At 40.6% G+C, this 21,626-nt stretch overlaps 1 protein-coding gene and 1 non-coding gene across 3 annotated transcripts; one reads left to right on the top strand and one right to left on the bottom strand.

Moving 5' to 3' along the window:
* The first annotated feature begins 5,415 nt into the window (after positions 1-5,415).
* EED (embryonic ectoderm development) lies at positions 5,416-21,619 on the top strand. 2 transcript variants are annotated; one of them, XM_052670076.1, is made up of 12 exons: positions 5,416-5,544; positions 8,504-8,656; positions 13,078-13,170; positions 13,973-14,038; positions 14,782-14,907; positions 15,024-15,105; positions 16,546-16,637; positions 17,523-17,656; positions 18,699-18,804; positions 19,836-19,994; positions 20,369-20,442; positions 21,291-21,619. In XM_052670076.1, exons 1-12 carry the CDS (start codon positions 5,422-5,424, stop codon positions 21,415-21,417), a joined length of 1,335 nt encoding a protein of 444 aa, XP_052526036.1. In that variant the 5' UTR covers positions 5,416-5,421; the 3' UTR covers positions 21,418-21,619. The 2 variants fall into 2 exon arrangements, with proteins under 2 accessions (XP_052526036.1, XP_052526045.1); XM_052670085.1 differs by lacking the exons at positions 15,024-15,105; positions 16,546-16,637.
* Positions 7,299-7,417, bottom strand: LOC128075019 (U5 spliceosomal RNA). Its single transcript, XR_008203563.1, has one exon. It is a non-coding gene; the product is annotated as a U5 spliceosomal RNA (small nuclear RNA).
* Positions 21,620-21,626: the final 7 nt, after the last annotated feature.

Here is a 21,626-nt window from a genome sequence, read left to right as displayed (position 1 = left end):
ACAGTCTTGGCTGCAGCAAACACAAAACTGTAGAGCTGAAAATCTTGAGAGAAATGATCAAGGCAGTGAGTAAAAACGCAGCCATGGACTTCATGAAAGCAGATACTGGGTTACTTGGAAATCTCCTTGGCAGGATCCAGTGAGAGACTAATCTAGAAGAGAAGTGGCTCAGGGCAACTGGTTGATCTTCAAAGACAACCTCCTCTAAGAAAAAGAACTGTCCGCTCTGATGTGCACAGAATCAAGGAAGTATGAAAGAAGGCCAGCTTGGATCTATGAAAAAAATCCCAGCTGAGCTCCAAGATGAAAAAAAGTACGCAGAAAGTGGAAGCACAGATGGGCTGCCCAGGAGGAATACACAGACATTGCTTGAGTGTTCAGGACTCATGTTAGCAAAGCCAAAACTCAGCTTAAAGTTGGAACCAGACAAGAGGTGAAGGTTAACAAGAAACGCTTCTGTAGGTACGCTGTTACCAAAGCAAAATATGGGTCAGTTTCTCAACAGAGATGATGATAAAGAATATGGAAAAAGCTGAAATGTTTTTCCACCATGGTTTTCAGATACATTCTATGTGTAGGCATCCCAGTTCCCCAGTCCAACTAGCAGAGTGTGTGGAGTGAAGCACTATCCAGCAAAGGGAGCACCAAAGCCAACTGAACATAAATAAGTCCACAACGGCTACTGGAGGAGCTGGTCAGTGTAATTGCAAGGCTCCATCATGTTTGAAAGGTTACCTTGATCTTGAGAGGTTCATGATGAGTGAAGATGGTTAAAGATCACACTTTTGTGTAGGGCAAGAAAAAAAATCTGCAAAGCAAGAGGACAGTCTGCCTAACTTTAGTCCTTGGGGAGGTGATGAAGCAAAGCCTCCCAGAAGCCGTGTCCAAATGCATGAAGGACAAGAACGTGATTTTGAACAGCCAGCATGGATTTGCCAGGACGAAATGACTGCTTTCTACAATGAAACGACTGGCTGTGTGGACAAAGGGGGAGCTACGGATGTTGTACAATTTTTGCAAAGCTTTTTACATGTTTCTTTAGTATTGTTGCAGTCTGATTGGTGAAAAAATGGATGGATAAGTGGATTACAAGGTGGATGGAAAGTTGGCTGGGCCACTGGCTCAATAAGTGACCAAGCAGTACAAAGTTCAACTGGCAGCAGGTTTCCAGTGGCAGCCCTCAGGCACAAATACTGGGGACAGTATCGTTCATTGTGTTTTTATCGATGACCTGGATGATTCTTAGCTTCACCCCTGTGCTAGAGAAGATCATGGAGCAGATCCTCCTGGAAGCTATGTTAAGGCACATGAAAGAGAGTGAGGTAATATGGGATAATCAGCATGGCTTCACCAAGGTCAGGTTCTGCTTGACCAACTTTGTGGCTTTTTACAATGGCATAACTGTCAGTGGACAACAGAAGAGCCATTGGTGTTGTCTCTCTGGACTTCAGCAAGGCATTTGCTGTGGTTCCCCAGGACATCTTTCTTTCCAAATTGGGAAGATATGGATTTGATGGGTGGACTGTTCAATGGGTGAGGAAGTGGTTATGAGATCATAGTCAGAAAGTGGTGGTCAATGCTTCAGTGTCCAGATGGAGATTGGTGACAAGCGTTTCCCTCAGGGATCAATACTGGGAGCAGTGCTCTTAGCATCTTCATCAATGACATCAACAACGGAATTGTACCCTCAACTGAGCTGAACAGTGTGGTCAACATGCCTGAAGGACAGGATGCCATCCAGAGAGACCTACACAGTCTCCAGCAGTGGACTCAGGAGAACATCATGAGATTCAACAAATTCAAGTGTAAGGTCTGCACCTGGGTCATGGCAACCTCCACTATCAGTACAAGCTGGGAAATGTAAGGAGAGAGCACAGCTCTGCCGAAAAGGCCTTTGGTATACTGGTTGATGGCAAGATGAACATGAGCCAGCAATGTACCCTTGCAGTCCAGAAAGCCAACTGTATCCTGGGCTGCATCAAAAGAAACGTGGCCAGCAGGACGAGGGAGATGATCCTGCCCCTCTACTGTGTGCTCTGAGACCTCACCTGCAGTACTGCATCCAGATGCGGAGTCCTCAGTACAGGAGAGACACAGACCTGTTGGAGCGTGTTCAGAGGAGGTGAACAAAAATGATCCAAGGGATGGAACACCTCTCCTAGGAGGACAGGCTGAGAGAAATGGGCAGTTCAGTCTGGAGAAGAGAAGGCTCCAGGGAGACCTGAGAGTGGCCTTTCAGTGTTTAAAGGGAAGCTGTAAGAAAAAATGGGACAGACTCTTTAGTAGAGTCTGCTGTAATAGGACAAAGGAAAATGGTTTCAAATTAAAAGAGAGGAGATTTAGACTGGACATAAGAAAGAAGTATTGAGGAACTGGCACAGGTTGCCCAGAGAGGCTGTGGATGCCCCTTTCCTGGAGATGTTTAAGGTTAGGCTGGATGGGGCTCCAAGCAACCTTACTGCAGATCTCCCTGTAACGCTGCAGGAGTTGGACTGGAAGACCTTTATGTGTCCCTTCCAACTCAAATAATTCTGTGATTCTATGGGATGGAGAGCAATCACAGCAAATTTGCAAACAATACTAAAATGTGGGTGAAAATTGATAAACTCAAGAACAGGACTTCAATGCAGAGGATCCTAAATAAGTTGGAGAAACAGATTCACAGGATCTGTGAATATATACAGAGATATATGTGAATATATACAAAGATACACTGGTAAAATTCTCATCAGGGGAGAAATATTCTTATGCAACAGAAAAGGGTAAGAACCATCACAGGATCTTAGCAGGGAAAGACTTGGAGGTCCTGATGGACAGCAAGTGGCACATGAATCAGTACAGTGCTCTTAAAGACTAACCAAAAGTTGTTAATGACAGAAGTGTAGCCAGCAAGTTGAGGGAAGAATTTCTTCCCCTCTTTGTGAGAAGACATCTCACATGTGTCCAGTTTTGAACTCCTCAGTACAAGAAAGATACTGATATATTAAACTGAGCCCTCTGGAGAGTCACCAAGCTGTTTAGAGCCAGGTAATCATGATGTATGAAGAGAACCTGAAATAACTGGGCCTGTTCAGTCTGTGAAGAAATGTACTTGACAAGAATGAATGAAAGGAGTAAGTCTCATTTACTTTCACCCACATATAAAAACATATTTCAGTGTCCCTGTATGATCCAGAAATATTTTGCTATGTTGAAAAAAAAAATAATCCTATCTGTTGAAGATTCAATGGCTATATATATATCTTCAACAGACAGGATTATATATATATATATATATATAATATTTACTTTTGGAATTCTATGAGAACTCACAATTGGCTAAATACTCCCATATATATCAAATCCAGTCCTTCAAAGCACATAATGTATGCTCATAAAATACCACCAAATCATCACTAATTGAAACAATGTAGATTTCTTACAGTTCTTCCATTTTCGTCTACATGCTGTTCCAAGGGCCCTATAACTTCTTAGTTAATCTATGCATATTCATATAATGATACCATACTAATTAAACTAATGAATCAAAAACCATGATATTCATATTTTCTTAATCATCTCCCCTGCCAGGATGTAGGAGACACTACTTTCACAACATAGCTGAGAAACTGAGGGACAGAGAAGCTCGTAGGATTTCCAAATAGAACTTTGTCAGAGCACAAACTGAAGCTAAATCTCTGAGCTTTCAAGCCAGTACTTAACCACAAACTAATTCTTCAAATAGAAGCGGGATGAAGTGTACTATGACTGTTGGAAACTCATCTTCCTCTTCTGAAATAGAAGGAAAAGCAAGTGGTTTGGACTAAGAACTAGACAGAGAGAGCAGGAAGACTGTCATGTTGTGAAAGAAGTCCTCAAGAACTCAGACAAAGGAAGGCAAAGACCAGTTTAGGCCCAGCAAGTTGATGGAGACCGAACGGTTTTACTGGCTGATTCTGGTGTGGGTGGGAAACCTTCCTGTGTGCAGGCCAAGAAGCACAGGCTGGCTGGGGCTTTCACTTTCCTTGTGTTTGGGATGAGCTAGTGAAACGTGGCAGAGCTGAGTACGTAGCTGGCCATCTGGAGGATGTCAGGTGACAGCTGCAAAATGAAGGGGAGCTGTCTTCTCTCCATTAGCTCAAGGTCACCCATGATGAGAAGTTAAAAACGCTCACTGCTGAAAACTCCATGCCTGCCCTTCATTTCTAAATCACAGTCATGATTTAGTCTTAATTAAGATGCCAATCTAAAAATATCCCGTCATATTTTAAGAATGAGCCAGTTCATTCTCCGTGTATGTCCTCACAAAGGTGTGAAATGCTTTTATCACAGCCTTGATCTCAGCGCACAAATCTGGGCAGCTGTGAGTTCCCAGAGCTTTTATTAATTGTGATCTACAGCCTTTTGGTCTATATTATACACTGCTCCAGCAGAGCCTACAGTTCTGCAGCAGAGAAGAGAGACTATTGCTAAAAACGCTACAGTACATGCACCAACTCAAGCACTTCTCCTCCTCCTTATCTCTGAAGTTCACGCCAGATTAAATTTTAGATACAGGGCAAGGTTCACCTCTGCCACTGCCCTCCAAGAAATCACTGTGCAAGACTGGAATGCCTCCTCCAGGGAGAAAAGCCTTGGTTCTGCCCCTCTGAGAGAAGCAGATAAGGCACTGTGCCTGCGGGCAGATTACTTCCTCCATTTAGCAGATTTATTTTTTATTTAATTTTTTTTTCCACTGTTCATTACGATGATTCTGGGACTTGTGGTTTTAGAAAAAAAAATAAAAATCATAATCTGGCAACTGCAGTATTTGATTTACAAGCGGCAATCTGCAAATGGTAGAAACTTGCTAGGGGGCACAGGAAAACAGGTGATTTTTCTTCTCTGGCAACAGCATTTTTTAGATGAAAGGCCTTTTTGCCCTCATTCCAGCCCTGCCTGGGTGACAGGGCAGGGAACAGACGCCTCACGTCCTTTGCAAAGCTCTTTGGAGAGCAAGAGAACCAAAAAAGACTTTGTGGATGAGAGAGCTGTGTGAGAGTGCACAGAGAGACCTCATGGGTCACAGGCACTGTGGTGACCACGGCCTACTTTCTGCCTCACGAACGTGCTCGACAGGGCTGGCACAAGGATACAAAGCCACAGATAACGGTACAGAGTGCCGTTATGCTTTATTATTTTCATACATGGCTAATTAAGTTACAAACAATAATTAGTAAGACTTCTTAGTTCGATGGTTACGTGCAGTGCGAAGGGCGCTAGCGCACATACCCCCTCCCAGCCAGCCGCCCGCCGCTGAGGGGCCGCGAGGCGCGGGAAGGCGGATTTTTCAGCAGTGTGGCAGCTGAGGCGCCGCGGGGCGCGGTGCTGCTTTACGGCAGAGCTTTGCGACGCCCCCGGTCGCGCTTTACGGCTGCGTGGCGGGGGCGGGGGGCGGGGAAGATGTCTGAGCGGGGAGAAGCGCCGGCGGCATCGGCGGGAGCAGGGGGCGAGATGCCGGCTAAGAAGCAAAAGCTGAGCAGCGATGAGAACAGCAACCCCGGGGACCTGTCTGGCGATGAGAACGTGAGGAGGAGTGGGGGTGAAGCGGGAAGGTGGGGGCGGCGGTGGCGAGGCGGGAGCGTGCGGCAGCTCTGTAGGCGAGGGGCCGCTCTTTCCCCGCGTGCGTGAGGGAGAATTGGAGGCCCTGAGGTGTGAGCGCCCTTCTCTGTCACTTAAATACTCCTTTTTCTCGCAGAGTAGCCAGAAAAAAGCTGCTTTTCGCGCAGCTCTGTGTCGTTTTTCGTCACTGCCGCGTTGTAAAGCAGCATTCAGTATTAATTTGTGCACACAACACTTTGGGGAATGAAGGAATAGGGGATAATCGCAGCGTTGTAGGGGTTGGAAGGGTTCTCTGGGGATCATCCAGTCTGACCCCTCTGCTAAAGCAGCCTTAGGTTGCTGCTCATAAGCTGCTGTCAGCAGGAATTGGCTGCAAAGGTTGAGGGCTGTTTCCTTTCAACTGTGCTAAAATAGAGGCATTTAAAGCAAAGGTTGTGCGATTGATTTCAAAGTAGCTTAAGAGTTGAAAGATAATCTGAGCAATCTGGTAGTCGGTTTGTGCAGTTGATGAATTGGGGGAGTTACTGAAGTAGCAGTCAGTGAATACTATTGGTGATAGGTAGATGGTTGGACTGGATGATCTTGAAGGTCTTTTCCACAGGTCTGTGATTCAGTTCCGCCTGATGTCTTTCTTGGTTAGAGCGTTCAGTTGAAAGTGAGGGAGATGGATCACATTGCCCATAACCACGTCACCCATAGCCTGTGCAAGTGCTGCTGTTAATGGAACAGCTCTGAGGTACTGTGTGCTACTGCTGCTGGGCCTTACCGAGCATTGGTGCCAGGCAGCTGGATGTGCAGACCACGCGTTTGTCCTTCAACTTCTGAGAACAAGACTATGTTAGGAAATGCTGCTTCTCTGAAAGAGTGATCACGCACTGGAAAGGGCTGCCCAGGGAGGTGGTGGAGTCACCGTTTCTGGAGGTGTTTGAGGGATGTTTGAATGTTGTGTTGAGGGACATGGCTTAGTGAGAACTACTGGTGACAGGTGGATGGTTGGACTGCGTGATCTTGTAGATCTTTTCCAACCCTGGTGATTTTGTGATTCTGTGACTATAAGTTCTTTAGAAGGGATAGACAAGGATGGAGTGGCTGTGCAATAACTCCATGTTAGGGAGTGTTTCAGTGTTTGGCACAGGCTGCCGAGGGAGGTCATGGAGTCACTGTCCCTTGAAGTTTTCAAGAAGAGTAGACGTGGCACTGAGGGACACAGTTAGTGGGCATGGTGGTGATGGTTGAACTAGATGATCTTAGATCATTTTTCTAACCTTAATGATTGTATGATTTGTGAATCTGAATGTAATGTGATGACAGAAGCTCTCAGATTTGCTTTGGTGTTTGTTATAGGCCATCTCAAAGGTGAAAAAACTCTATTTCCAAAATTTTGTTATGAACTTTGCTACTCCTAAAGGCCTAAATTGTCCTTAAAAGATGGCATAACAGTATTGATTTGCAGAAATTCTGTTTTTTCATGGAATCATAGAATGGCTTAAGTAGGAAGGGACATCAAAATCATCTTGTTCCAACCCTCCTGCCATGATCAGGGTTGCTAATCACTAAATCATGCTCTAGATCAGGCTGCCCAGGGCCCCGTCCAACCTGGCCTTGTTCATCTCCAGGGATGAGGCAGCTACAGCTTCTCTGGGCAGCCTGTGCCAGCACCTCACCAGGTACTCCACAGGTATCTTGAAGGCATGTTTGTTGGCTGTTTTAGTTTTAGTTATCTGCTTGTATTGTATTATACCAGGAACTTTTCCACGACACTCGTGCTTGTTCCTCTCCACGGAAATCTTTAGTAAAAGGCGAAAGATTTATACGATCTGAAGAGAAACCAGAGTAACTTGGTGTTCTTCTACTGACTGCATCTGGTTAGTCCAGAGAAAGCTTCAGTTCTGTGAAGTATTATTCTTGACAGCGAGTGCTCTTAGGAGACCAGCGTTTGGCAGGCTCTGAAATTGTTTAGGGTAAAGGAAAAGAAATAGCTGAATGTAAAAATTGAAAAACCTGGTTATCCTTACTGGGAGAAAGGATGCAGTGTGAAGGAAATGACTGACCTTATTCCATATTCCTAGTGGAGCTTCGTGATGCAGCTTCCTGTTACACTTCATGTCTTGCAATGACAGGTTGTTTATTGTCTGTCTGCCTCTGTCTCCCCAGATTTGGATCTTGTCATCACGTGGCTGTGAAATGAGTTGTATTCCACCAGCTTTCTGCTGGGAAACGTACAGGCAAACTTGCCAGTGGGAAAATGAAGTTTGTTGATTTAACAAGCTGAGCTTTCTCACATGGGTTTACTTGTTATGATGCAGGTGAAGTGTTCTTCCCCATAGCCCTCCTAATAGTTTTGTGTCCTTTTTATACTGTGGTGCCCAAAACTGACTCGCAGTGCTGGAGATGAGAATCTGTTAGAAAGAGTAGGAGGGAGGGGTGAAACTTCCTCTTCCAGTGGCACTGCTGGCTTATTGCAGAACTGTGCCTGACGCTGCTGAGGGCCTACAGAGCTATTCCAGAGATTCCTGACATGGGTAAACATGTTTTTAAACAAACATTGTCTTGATTCATTAGTTCACGAGTATTCGTTTCATCTACGTCAAAATACTTTCTAGGAAGGCAATGCCTTTTATTCAGATATTTCTTAAGAGCGGCTTCCTGGATTCCAAAGCAATTTCACTGTATCGCAGTTCATGTGTGACCCTTCTGGATTAGTCCTGGTGTGACTCATGTTCTGTTTCCAGAGATAAATGCTGTTATGTTAGTAACAGATTTAAGTATGTGAATCTAAATAAAAACCAAGTCCTGAGGGATCTTTTGTTCTTATGCAGGAAGAAGGGGAAAGTGAAAAGGCTAAGTGCTGCAGTTAGCTGATGAATTTATACGTCGGTTAATTATATCTTTGTTCCATTCTGTGTCGTTCAAATGTTTTCAGGATGATGCTGTTAGTATTGAAAGCGGTACTAACACAGAACGCCCCGATACCCCAACAAACACTCCTAATGCGCCGGGAAGAAAAAGCTGGGGAAAGGGAAAATGGAAGTCAAAGAAGTGCAAATATTCCTTCAAATGTGTAAATAGCCTCAAGGTAGGTATATGTAAACTTCAGCATGGGAATGTGGGATACTGTTTGCTGTCAGTGATGTAAATACAGGCTGTGAGACAGTCAAGGCAATTATATACATATAATAGAATATTTAAAAATATATAATAGAATATTTAAAAATATCTGTGTTTGGAGTTCATTCGAAGAAAGTACTTTTGTGATTTGGGATTGTCCAAGTTTTGAAGAAAAAGAATGCTAAGAAATAGGAATCAAGGTAGCAATGCTGCAATTAGTCCAATTATTTTACAAAGTTATGTTTGATATTTTATAATTATGAATTTTATCAAAGCTGTAGTTATTGATACGGTGGATTAACAGAATAAAAGTGGATGTGTGACAGCTTGCTGCGAAGCACAGATTCCATACAGATTCTTCTTCCTGATAAAATGTATTTAAAAAAACAATGTTGGGAATAGTTTTCTCCACACACTTTTCACATCAGTTTTTTTTGTTACCTGACCGTTGCCATTAATCAGTTGTCATGAATCACATCATGCAGTTTGATTAATTAGTCACGAGGGTTGTGTTTGTACCTGATGGGGGTCATGTTCACCCAGAATACCTGCTGCTGTGAAGGGCTGTGGGTTTGTGATTTTTGACTCCCTGTTTTTGTGTTTAGGGTATTGTTTTCTTCTGTACTAAGCACAGGACTGTGAGGAACTGAATGAGTTGTTTTCACTTTGATTCTTGCACAGCGCCAGGATATTTTTTCATTCCCCATCCTCACGTGGAATATTTATGTGTTAAAAGCTGTAAATATGCCAGTGGATTTGATTTTTATAAGATTTCTTAAAAAGGGAAAGCTTGAATCCTGAACACGATAGGAGTTGTGTTAAACTTTTTGTCTGTCTAACAAGAGGTTATGTGCAGCTCCACAGAGGGTGATTTTTGCAGAATTTCTTTAACAGGTTTGTGTCATTCTCTCACACTTAGCTGCTGGGTTTTGCTGATGTTGCTGTTTCTGAATTTAGGCTTCAGGCTGCCTCACTGAAATGTTAGGCTAGCTAAGTAGGAGGGGATGAGAGATTTGGATCATGAAAACCTCCTGAATGAGCTTTGCTGCAGAAGAAACTGTGATGTGAAGCTACTCTGACAAAAGTGTCTGGGGAAAGCAGTTGATCTTAATGTGTTTTTTGAGGTATAAGAGTGATCTCTGGATCTTTCAGAGCGGAGGAGTTCTTTCATTTTCACCCAGGTAGGCAGCAGTTGGTGTGGTTCACATGAATCGCCCCCACAGATGGTGCTTTTTGTGGCTTCAAGTCCTGGTTAAACAGGGCTGTGGGCCTTTCAGCACCCAAACATTTAGCAGTATCTGAATTGTGCTTAGCGTATTTGTTTTCTTTCCACAGACATCCCAAACTGGTTAGCACTTTTCAAGGGTATTCTGGAATAACAGAACATCTCTCATACCTACTCTGGGGTGACCCAAAAGATCACCCTGTGTGGTTAATCCCCAACTTCAAGGACTTGGATGGGGGTCTGGGAACAGATTGCTGTGCAAGTGGAATCAAACACAGAGAGTAAATGTAGCATTTCAGCTGAGTGAGATATATTATTTCTAAGTCTTCCAGTTTCTTTTTGAATTGGTTTAAAGACAGGTTAGGTAATTCTTTTTACTTCATTTTTGAGGAAGCCTCTTTCCTTTTTTCTTATCCTTGATATTACAGATACTATGAAGATAAACTGTAACAACTGAATATTGTGTGTTGGTTCAGAGAGACTTTGCACTTGTTGGATATCACATTGTTCTTTCTTTGAACTGTGCTGTAAGATGGATGTACTGAAATTAATGAAAAGTCAACATGATTTAAAGACATAGAAACTTATTTTAATATCCTTTACAGATGTATAGATACATATTTTTTCAATTTCTTATTCTTGGTTTGCCATCTTTCATTTGCTTTGACTTCTTTCCTCCTGGAGACAATGAAATATGGCCATCGCTGACTGCTTTGAATGTCAGATGGTTATGATTCAGCCTGAAAAACACAGTGCTTGCTAAATATGCCTTTTAACCACTAGTGTGGAAGTTATTTTGGCTGAAATTTAAGCATCAGGCAAACAAATATGTAACTTGGAAAATGACAGGAAATCAAGAAGTGCTTTATTTCGTTGCTTTTTACAGTACTACGTTACTGGAAGGTAACTGAAAAAATCTTTGCTGTCCATGGGCTGAGAGGTGACGTAGCTCATAAATGAGCAGATACAACTAACAGAAGTACATCCTCACTTCTGCATATAATTTTTTCTTTTAGATCTTCCAGCAAAGAGGAATTCTGCTTTGATGTGCTCCCTTCAGAACAGTGCCACCGTTTGCCCTACCCTTCCCTCTTGTTTAGGGTGTGGTTGAGTAGTTGTTAGCTGTTGAATGTCCTATTTTAGCTTTTACTCACTGTCCCTGGGCCTGGGAATTGGATTCTAGTTTGTTGTCGGGTAAGGGAGAAGTAACTAAAACCACAGCCAGCGGTGGTTTGCTTCCCTTTCAGGAAACCAGGAATGCATGTGTGGTCAGTTTGTGCCTCGTTAGCAGCGTGGGTGATGGCATTTTAAAATGTGCTCATGCACTTGCAGGTGATTATTTTGCGTGTGCGTTGGCTTAGTGTTTGTTTCTGCCTTCTGTCTAAAAACAGGTCTAACCTTATTTTGTCTGTCTGAAGCTGAGTTGCTATTTAGTGAGTGAGGGCAGAACCAACTGCTGATTATCTTTTTACTTTCGTAGTAACTGTAGGATCTGTTTCTTTGCCTTCTTTCTGGTGCACAAAGAACCCAAGTATTTTGAGCCTCTGCTCTTTATTTCTACTAGAGTCAAGGTGGCTTTTCACCATTCTACTCTTGAACCAATACTTGAGTCAAACTGCCTATAAAACCAAGAGTCAGGTTGTTGTGACAGATTCAGCCTCTCAGGCGTGCAGCACCTAACAGTGTAATGTTTTGAAAACCTGGTTAGCAGCAGGAACAAAGATTAAAACAGATAAATGTTATCAAAATAGCATGTGCTCTTTCTGACCAGTGAGGATGATGGTAGTTTAAATGAGGTAAGTGTACCTTTAGACAGATACCTGGGTGTTTTCCAATTCTACACCACTCAATTTAATTTTAATGCTTTACTGTTGCTGAATACCTCCTTTTTTTTCTTCTGTACCAGGGTTACTAATAACCTTGCTACTTTTCCCACGTTCCCCATCAAACAGCTACCCTGTTCTTTAATGTTACAGTGGCTAATGCTTAGAGTTCAACTTCAGACATGCTTTTCTTAATCTGTATTCAGCTTTGAAAATTGTACCTCTCCTTACAAGATGCAGGAGGGCCTTCACTCCAAGATTTTTTTTTGCCTAGCTCTTCCAGCTGTCCCTGTTGAGGTAATAACAGATCCTGCCTTTCCCAGTAAATATGGCCTACTTTAAATTCTTCCAGACTTCCTTTTTAGCAACCTTTTTTATTTTTGAGCAGAATTGAATTCCTCACCCATACCCCCTCCTCAAATTTGTTCTGTGGTTCCTGTATGGTTTAGATCTGCCAGGTCTAATATTTCTCATGTTGTCTCTGAAGCACTGCCATTTGAAGGCTGCTTAACAGCCATCATGAGGCACTTCCTTCCTGCCTGTACTGTCCCAGACAGTCCCCTGTGGGGAGGCACTTTAATGAACATTATTCTTACTGAAAACATCCTGTCAGGACAGGCCAAAATACTGTTATCAATTAATAACAAGCACCACCATATTCATTGTGATTTATAAACATATCTGCTTCTTTTTTTTTCCTCTTAAACTGATGTAAAATGTTTAAAAATAATACTTGACATTCTTCTGATAACTGTTTGTGAAGGAGATCTGAAAACACTTTGTAGACATGAACTTAGCAGCAGCTTTGTGACGTGTTGGAGTTAATTCATTGTGCCTGTGATGGAGTTGCAAGACTTAACTGTGCTTTAATAGTTAAATGTAACCCTTCTCCACCCTTACACCAGTATAATTCTTCTCAATCCTAACAGGTCTCCTTTGTGATGTTGTAAATCCTTGTGTGAAAGTAACTATAGCGATATAAAGTGCTTATAGACGTGACCTTAGGAGGTTTCCTTGTTGAAAGATGCAAAGCAAAGTAAGCAGCAGTTGGGCCAACTTCAGGCCTCAGCTGTGAGACAACAGTTCTTCCTTTTGAATTTAAAACTTTGTTGAAAGGAAAGAAATGTTTTATCCTCTGTGAATACAGCCAAATTCAAGTGTGATGTTACAAAACTGTTCTTTTTAGCTGTTCACTATCTGAAATTATATTGGGTGTGAACCTAGTAGTTCAGGGAGGAAAACATAACAATTTAACTGTTTTCCATTACAGCTGAATTTCACAGAAATAATGTGTTTTGTGGCCTTTTTTTTTTTTCTTCTGATCTTGCTTTAAATCTGCAGGAGGACCATGGTCAGCCTTTGTTTGGAGTCCAGTTTAACTGGCACAGTAAAGAAGGTGATCCTCTTGTTTTTGCCACTGTAGGCAGCAACAGAGTGAGTAACCTGTTTGTAACAATAAGCCCTCCTGTGTGGTTTTCTTTGCTTTTTTTTTTTTTTATCCAATGAAACCCTTTACCTGCATGTAGTACTGACACATGGTGACTTCACACAGAAAGCTATATTTCTGAGGCATGTAGTGTCTGTTATCTTGGAGATGTACTGCCTCTGAGTAACTGCATGTTGTCATGCCATCCCTGCTTGGGAAATAGCCTCTGTAGTAAAGAAAATTTTCGCTAGTAACATGAAAGTGAAGAAGACATGTGCATAGGTGTATCTTCTCACTGAAATTACTCTTCTTAAATGTTACTGTTTTTAGAAGGCAAAATTAACGGCCTGTGTGAGGTGACTTCGTATGCTTCTTCTGAACAGGATTCTATGTTGTTTTATCTTGAAGTTCCTTCAATGGAAGTGCTGTAAATAAACAAGAAGCCTCTCTTTGCCAGGTTTGTCCAGCCTGACAAAAGTGCTAAACTAAGATTGCCTCTATATCAAATGCTCGCCTAAAGACTGGGTCTGGTTAGAGGCGATTGAATTAACTAGTTATAAGTAGAGAATATTCAATAGTATCATTTAGTATTTGGGAAGGACTACTAACCTTGGAATGCTGCTTTACTAAAACTCTGCTGTGCCTGCTGTTTTATCAAACCATTTTGATAGAAACAAACAGGTGAGATGAGAGCTAAACTGTAGAAGCATATTGCCACTCCATGAGAAGCTCAGTGCATAGGTGTATTTGATTTCCTCTTGAACTATCACAAGTAAGTCATGATCTCGCCCAACTTCTTTCTTTCCCCAGGTTACTTTATATGAATGCCACTCCCAAGGAGAAATACGTCTGTTACAGTCCTACGTAGATGCTGATGTATCCTTCTAAGTAAAAATACACTTGTTTGATTCCTCTTTATCGTAATTGTGGAGGCTTTGTAGGAAAAAAAAATGCAGAGGCTTTTCTGTGATTTAATACCCTGCTCATATGGCACATTCCTCCTGTTAGGTCTTAGCCTTCTTTCTTCTTTCCCACATCCTCGAGTCTCTCATATTGAAATAATATTGGAAATGCAGACTCATGGAACATGCTGCATTAAAGTATTTGAAAACTGATTCTCTGTCAGTTCGGTCTTCCCAACACCAATATTTGTGCAGTGTTTCACATTCAGTGTTTTACAGTGGTCTCAGCTCTTTGAACTGGAACTGGATTTCAAGGCTAAGAATTATGTTTCATACTCTGAAGTGGTAATAACTTCTGTTGATCCGTTGCAGTTCACAAGTTACTGACTTGTGACTGGGTCTTGATTCATTCTCATTTTTATTCCCAGTCTTTGGATATTTTGGAAAAAGATTGAAAAGCAATGCCAAGAGAGAGGAGTTCTTTGTGTTTTATGAAACAGAAGTGAGGAAATCTGCAGAAAAGTCAGTGTTGATGATTATTTGCAGATGTCTGATCAAATACTCATCTTTTTATTGTTGGATCCAGCAGAGATTCATGGACACGTGGACAACAAGTTTGCTTGAAAAAGCACTTTAAAAATATATATTTAAAGTTAAGTTTGCTTGAAACCAAAACAAAACTCCATTCTCTTCTGTGTTCCTTAACATGAGATGTAGGCAGATGAAAACTTCTATACCTGTGCATGGACATACGATAGCAATACAAGCCATCCTCTTCTTGCTGTGGCAGGGTCCAGGGGTATTATTAGGATAATTAATCCTATTACAATGCAGTGCATAAAGGTAAGTGTTCAGAACTTTGAAATGAAGCTTATGTTTCAGTAATGCATGAAACATGTCTTCTAAGTACATGTAAACATGAGGGGAGATGATAACTTGGTCTCTGAATTCTATCCCAGCACTACGTGGGTCATGGAAATGCAATCAATGAACTGAAATTCCATCCAAGAGATCCAAATCTCCTTTTATCTGTAAGCAAAGGTGAGGAAAAAAAAAACCCTCTTGTGTTGTTGAATAAATCAGGATACTTTGGATTGGATTTTTGATCTTGAAAATGGCCAAAATCTCTCAAGTCTTTGAAAATTTTATTAGTGGGACTGAACAAGTTTACCTTGGAAGTCTAGAGCAAATCTTGTTCTTCTTGGATATATATTAGATACATATTAAATCCATGGCCTACAATAAAAATACCTATGGTGCAAAGGGATTGTGAACACCACTGCTTTTTCAGGAAAGAAATGTGAGCACCTGAGTTGCTTTTTCCTATCTCAATTATTTGGTTTCAATTTCTTTCGATTGTTGAAGCGTGGTGCCATCTAGTGGGGGTATTTTAATGTTGCAGATGGCATTCACCACTGCAAAGGGAAAACTGATTCTGTCTCTGCAGAGCAGCTCTGACTTTCTTAGGACTTCTGAGTGAAAAGGGTATCAGTGAAGGAAGAAACAAGTTTATGCTGTGGTGTCTCATGGGCTTGTCCAGTCTAAACAGCCACAGCTTCCTAATCTGGACTGTTCTGTTAAGTAAGGGGGTACTTGATGTGCCTCAGGAGCAAACCTTCAGAAGTGCAGAGCTGGTAACATAGGGGGACTTTTGACTTACATGTAATCAGTGTCACTGATTAAACTACGTGAGAATTATGTTGGGAACTTCTCTGATTCTTCCCACTGTCACATTTGTGCTGTGGGCCTACTTTTGAATTTCAAGACTTCTGTGTATTTTGTCTTTTTGATACCATCTTGACATCAGCCAATAGAATTACGAGGTTTAATCTGGATACTGCATATCATTGAGCATAAAGCAGGAGAGTACTGGAGTCTCTCTGATTGACTGAGAGATTGAATAGAAAATGTGGAAAATATTTGGGACTGAGTGGCCTCCAGTTGGTATCACCATAATTCAGTGTAGTGTGTGTTTGTAGAATCCAAATGGGAAATGCATTAGAGGTTCCCATTTCTACATGGGAAATACAGTACAAGTCCTTAATTAGCAATTGTCAGAATTGTCTTTAAATGAGCAGGCTCATCTGACTGACTTGGGAATATATATTGTTTATTGAAACAGTTCCTCCTATCCCTACAGTCTGTGGCTCATAAAGAATAGCAGTTAAAAGAAAAAAAAATTAAAATTAAAAACAAACAAACAAACAAAAAAAACTTATTGAAAGAGTGGCTAAAAGGAATTTTAACACTTCAAGATCAGACTCATACTCACTTTTCAGATGATCTAAAGACCTTAATATGTTTGGTTTAGTTGTAATGGCAATTTAGTTAATGCAGTTCCATTGTTTCTAACAACTGAAGAAGAATGAAGTGCCTTTTGAATGTTTACATCAACACCTGTTATTGAAAGTGGTGAAGCTGAAATATATTATTCATATGTACATATAAAAAGCAGCATGTAATTTTATTTGTTCTTTATAGATCATGCATTGAGACTGTGGAACATCCAGACAGACACGCTGGTTGCAATATTTGGAGGAGTAGAAGGGCACAGGGATGAGGTGTTAAGTGCAGTAAGTGGAAGACTGTGGGGCAGTGATTTAGATTTACAAAGGGTAGTAAGCCTATAGCATGCAACTTTTTATCCTCCTGTGCACTGTTTTGATATTTTACCTGCTTTAAAAGAAAAGTGCATAAATAAAGTTTAGATGTAGTGGTTTCATTGATCTGGCCACCTCTCCATAGTCAGGACAGGTGTTCACTTTCTGTTTCTGTTTCAGTAGCTAGTTTTCTCACAATGCAGCCTAGAACTAAATAAAATACTGCTCAGTGGGGCTAGAAAGAGTAATAAGTTTATTGTAGTCCCACTTGTGAAGTTCTCATGGTCTTATCAAACCAAAGCAACAGATCTTTTAGAGGCATGGTAGTGAAGGAAAGAAGCTCTTTCAGGTAAGTTATGCTGCATTTCAGTGGCTACAAACAGATGCTGGTAACCAGTAAATACTGACCAGAATAGCTGACTTTTGAATACACTCTTCGTAACAGTTGTTTCTTTTTCTGTTGTGGGATTTGAAAGGTGAGGTATATATCTATTCAAGACCTGATGCTGTATTCTCTTGTAGTCATATCCATGCAGAAGGCCTGGAGTTGTGTCAGGATTCCTCTATAAAATGAAACCTTAGGAACTAACTGAGAAGGAGCACTAGCAGTAGATTTGTTGTTTGTCAGTGCTGCTGAGTGTGCCTCTTTCTTGAAGGGGAGTAACAGCTGTTATTAAGATACTGTGTTTCTTTGTAGTTAGTAAGATTAAGTTGTTAGTATTTTTCTCAGTAAAATATGCAGTTTTTATTACATTCTTTACACAGAAAAAGCTGTTTTGATGGAAATGTTTGAATAAAATCTGAGTTGCTATAATGCAGCTTAGGCTGGGGGTGCTCAAAATTATTTTATATACATAGGATTATGATCTTCTTGGTGAGAAAATCATGTCTTGTGGAATGGATCACTCTCTCAAACTCTGGAGAATTAATTCCAAGAGAATGATAAATGCCATCAAAGAGTCTTATGAGTACAATCCAAATAAAACAAACAGGTATGCAGTTTTCATCTTCTTGTCTTTGTGGGTTTTATTTTTTTATTTTTTTTTGGTTTTCAAATGAAAACTCTCATCAATGGCCCAGATCAATCCCTTAGACATTGGAAGTTCTTGGAGATAGTGACCTGGGAATTGTGCTGGAGATTGGATTCTTAACACTTTTATTTTTAAATATCTTAATTACTTCTTAATTATTTATTTGACTAGGGAATGTCTGGGATTCTCATCTTTATCATTCTTAAAGCTTGTATTACATCATGGTTTAGTGGCTTCTCTTCCCCCCACTTCCAAATTTCTAGGAGGAAATCAAATTGTTAAATGTAGTAAACAATTTAGTTTTATATTGTGTAGTTTTCTCTCATTGTATTTGTTACCCGCACTGGGGCTGGAAAAAAACAACTGCTTATGTAATATTAACTTTAATTTTCATCATTCTCTTATCTCACTTCAAATACACGTAAATTGTTGATTAAACATAGTGATTTGTTATATGATAGATACATTTCTCCCTATGAAGTTCATCAACTCTTTAATTGAAGTCTAAACCACACTGAACATGTTCAGCAATGAGACTAGCTGTGAAAGTGCTCACTTTTTTTGGTAATGTTACCAAATATTAAATGATGCTTTAAAAAAGAGAAGTAAAAATATGTTTGTTTGGGTTTTTTTTTTAGTGTGCTTTTCTATTTTACTGTCTAGGTGTTGCAGAGTAAGCATCAGGAAAGTGGAGCTTAAATTAGTTCTTAAGGTACTTAGCAATGGGAGCTGCATGGAGCTTCTGAAGGTGTGGTTTTGCTTTGTGCAGCCTTTTATAGTAAAGCATTTTGGGAAATAAGTTATTTTAGTAGGAATGAGATGAAAATGGACAATTCCCATTTTATTAAAAAAAAATACAAAATCTACTTTGCAGCAGAACTGTTAAAAGAAGAAAAAAGACAGACCTGTCCTTTTAACATTGAGATACATGAAAACTGGCCATTGAAAATTGGGCTTGTATTTCAGTGTTTCTCTGAATCTCACACGGCTGTTTTTTCCATAGGCCTTTTATTTCCCAGAAAATCCACTTTCCTGACTTTTCTACAAGAGACATACATAGAAACTACGTTGACTGCGTACGATGGTTGGGTGACCTAATTCTTTCCAAGGTATGGTGCAAGCTTTTTCATCCACCTTGCTTTTACTGGCTTTTTTAGGCCCTTAAACAGTAGTAGTTTCACTAGAATACAAATTGCAGGTTAACCTACTATGCTGCATGACATGATTTTATATTACCGATTTTTGGCGACTGTTTGCACGTGTAGATAAGCAACTTTTACTTCAAAAGTAAAATGATTAAAACAGTCATAACTGTGCTAAAAGTAGCAGGATATCAACTACCCGTGTTCTCCACAAGAAGATCAGAAAGAGAATGAATGCATAGTTACACGTGTGGGATCCTGCAGCTAAATGGAGAAATGAGGATTCGCACAGTTGAGTTCCTTGGATTTGTGTGATAACTTGCTTGTAGACATTAAACTACATTGGGCCAGAAATTGGTGCGTGTGTGTTCTCCTAATTATTAAAAGGTCTAAAACATCCTCAAATCTGGGCTATTTCAAACCATGGTTGAGCACATGTGGTTCTGGAATGGACTGCCAAGGGAGGTGGTGGAGTCACCAACCCTGGTGGTGTTCAAGGAAAGGATGTTGTGTTGAGGGACATGGTTTAGTGGGAGCTATTGGGAATAGGTGAACGGTTGGACTGGGTGATCTTTTAGGTCTTTTCCAACCTTGGTGATTCTATGATTCTGTGATTTCTTCTGAAGTGGGTGAGGGAGAGCTCCTGCAATCCTGTGAGCTGGCAGACCTGTGAGGGCAGCAGTACCCAGCAGGGGGTTGTGATGTTGGTGATGTGGCTGTGATCTGAGGACAGAGATGAGATTCTCAGTTTTACTTTTTTAACATAGGATGATTTGGGTTGGAGGGTAGTTTTAAGATCATCTATTTCCAATCCCTTGCTATAGGTAAGGACAATTCCCATTAGACCAGGTTGCTCACAGCCCCATCCAGCCTAGGAACACTGTTAATGAGGTGAAATGTTAGCTTATAATTAAAGAGAATGTTGTACAGTATAAACTGTAGTGCTTTTTTTGTGTGTGTGTGACTTTTTTTTGTTATTCACTACTTTTTCCCCCTAGTCTTGTGAAAATGCCATTGTGTGCTGGAAACCTGGTAAAATGGAAGATGATATAGATAAAATTAAGCCAAGTGAGTCAAATGTGACCATACTTGGGAGATTCGATTACAGCCAGTGTGATATATGGTACATGAGGTTTTCAATGGATTTCTGGCAAAAGGTATGTGTGAGCTTGGACCTTGCTGTACCTAGGGGTGCATAGCTCTTCATTTATTACATATTTCTGTGCATGGGAAGAGTTTTGTTACCTGTGATGTGGTGTCTGAGAAGCAGAATGGTCTGCTACAAGGGGCTTTATGTGAAACTGTTGTATTTATTGGTATCTTCCTCCTCTATCTGCAGAGATAATAATAATATGGGAGAAAAGAAGCAAATTATTTAGAATTACCAACCACTTCATCAAACTTGTTAAGCAATTAATGTTCAAACATTTAAGCACAACTGAACAGTCTTCATAAAAATTTGAGTTTTATGAGTTTCATATCTTTTGAATAATACAGTAAGACTTCTCTGTCCTCTGCTTTCTTTTTTAAGATGCTTGCTCTTGGCAATCAGGTTGGGAAACTTTACGTTTGGGATTTGGAAATAGAGGATCCTCATAAAGCCAAGTGAGTACTTAATGCTCAATTTTCTTTTTGTTGAGACAGGAATCTGGGGAACTTCCCTCTTTCTTTTACTGACAACTACTGATATTCTTAAACAGTGGTAGCCACTCTAACTACTAAGTAAATAAATGTTCTGAGCCCCTGGAGGTTATTTATTTATTTTGCTGTTCTATTATTTACATTACAGTAGTGCCAAGAGGTACCAATCAAATTGTATTGAGCGGTGTATGAAGATAAAGTGAAAGAAAGTATCCTCCTCCAATTGCTTGCAAACTGATTAGGTAGAAGATTTATGGAGCAATTAGGAGAAATAGATGGAAGAACTAGAATAATGAGGTTACAAAGGTTAGCTCTGAGCACAACCTGAAGAAAACAATATGGCTTTTCAGTTTCATACCTGTGTGGCCAGGTGATTTCATTGCATGTTTGAACACATGTGCAATGTATTTGTGAACGTCCAGTAATGTGTATGTATGCCTGTGTAAAAATACAGGTGTGCATATACCAACTTGCTGAAAAATGCTGCAGTACTGAATTGCCCCATGGCCATATTTTATTCCTAACAACTGGAAAAGAACATTGATTACAAGGTCCTAAATAACGTGATGCAATAAGATTTTAATCAATGCTTCGGTGAAATTTGAGTGGGTGAGAAATGGCACTGGGTGAACCAGAAATCAGTGCTTTCCCAAGTCCAAATTTGGAATACAAAATACACTGATATAATCCTGCTACCTTCTGAATTCCTCCTGGGTCATATAAGTAAGAAAGTGGTGGAACAGCACTCCATAATGTAGTAGCAGCAAGTGCAGGTTGAACATTGCAGCTGAATGATTTTCTTTTGTTTATAGGTGTACGACTCTTACTCATCCTAAATGTGTTGCTGCCATTCGACAAACCAGTTTTAGCAGGGACAGTAGTATCCTTATAGCTGTGTGTGATGATGCCAGTATCTGGCGCTGGGACAGACTACGATAAGTAACTTTTTTCTTAATTCAAAGTAGAAAATATATTTTCAAATTATAATATAGTCTGTTAACCTGCTAGCACGGTAGATGCGTTTAGCTTAGACTTTCTCGAAGGTTCAGCAGGCTGGAGCTGAACTTAGTGATGTTTACATTCTGTGTATTGTTCTGCTTGAACTTTTGCTGCTTTTAATAAAAAGAAATATTTTTGTAAAGTTTTCT

This window comes from Tympanuchus pallidicinctus, unplaced genomic scaffold, assembly GCF_026119805.1.
Source record: "Tympanuchus pallidicinctus isolate F22 unplaced genomic scaffold, pur_lepc_1.0 scaffold11, whole genome shotgun sequence".
Classification (NCBI taxonomy): domain Eukaryota; kingdom Metazoa; phylum Chordata; class Aves; order Galliformes; family Phasianidae; genus Tympanuchus; species Tympanuchus pallidicinctus.
Note: the sequence above shows the minus strand (reverse complement) of the source record. Positions and strands in the feature narration are given on the sequence as shown.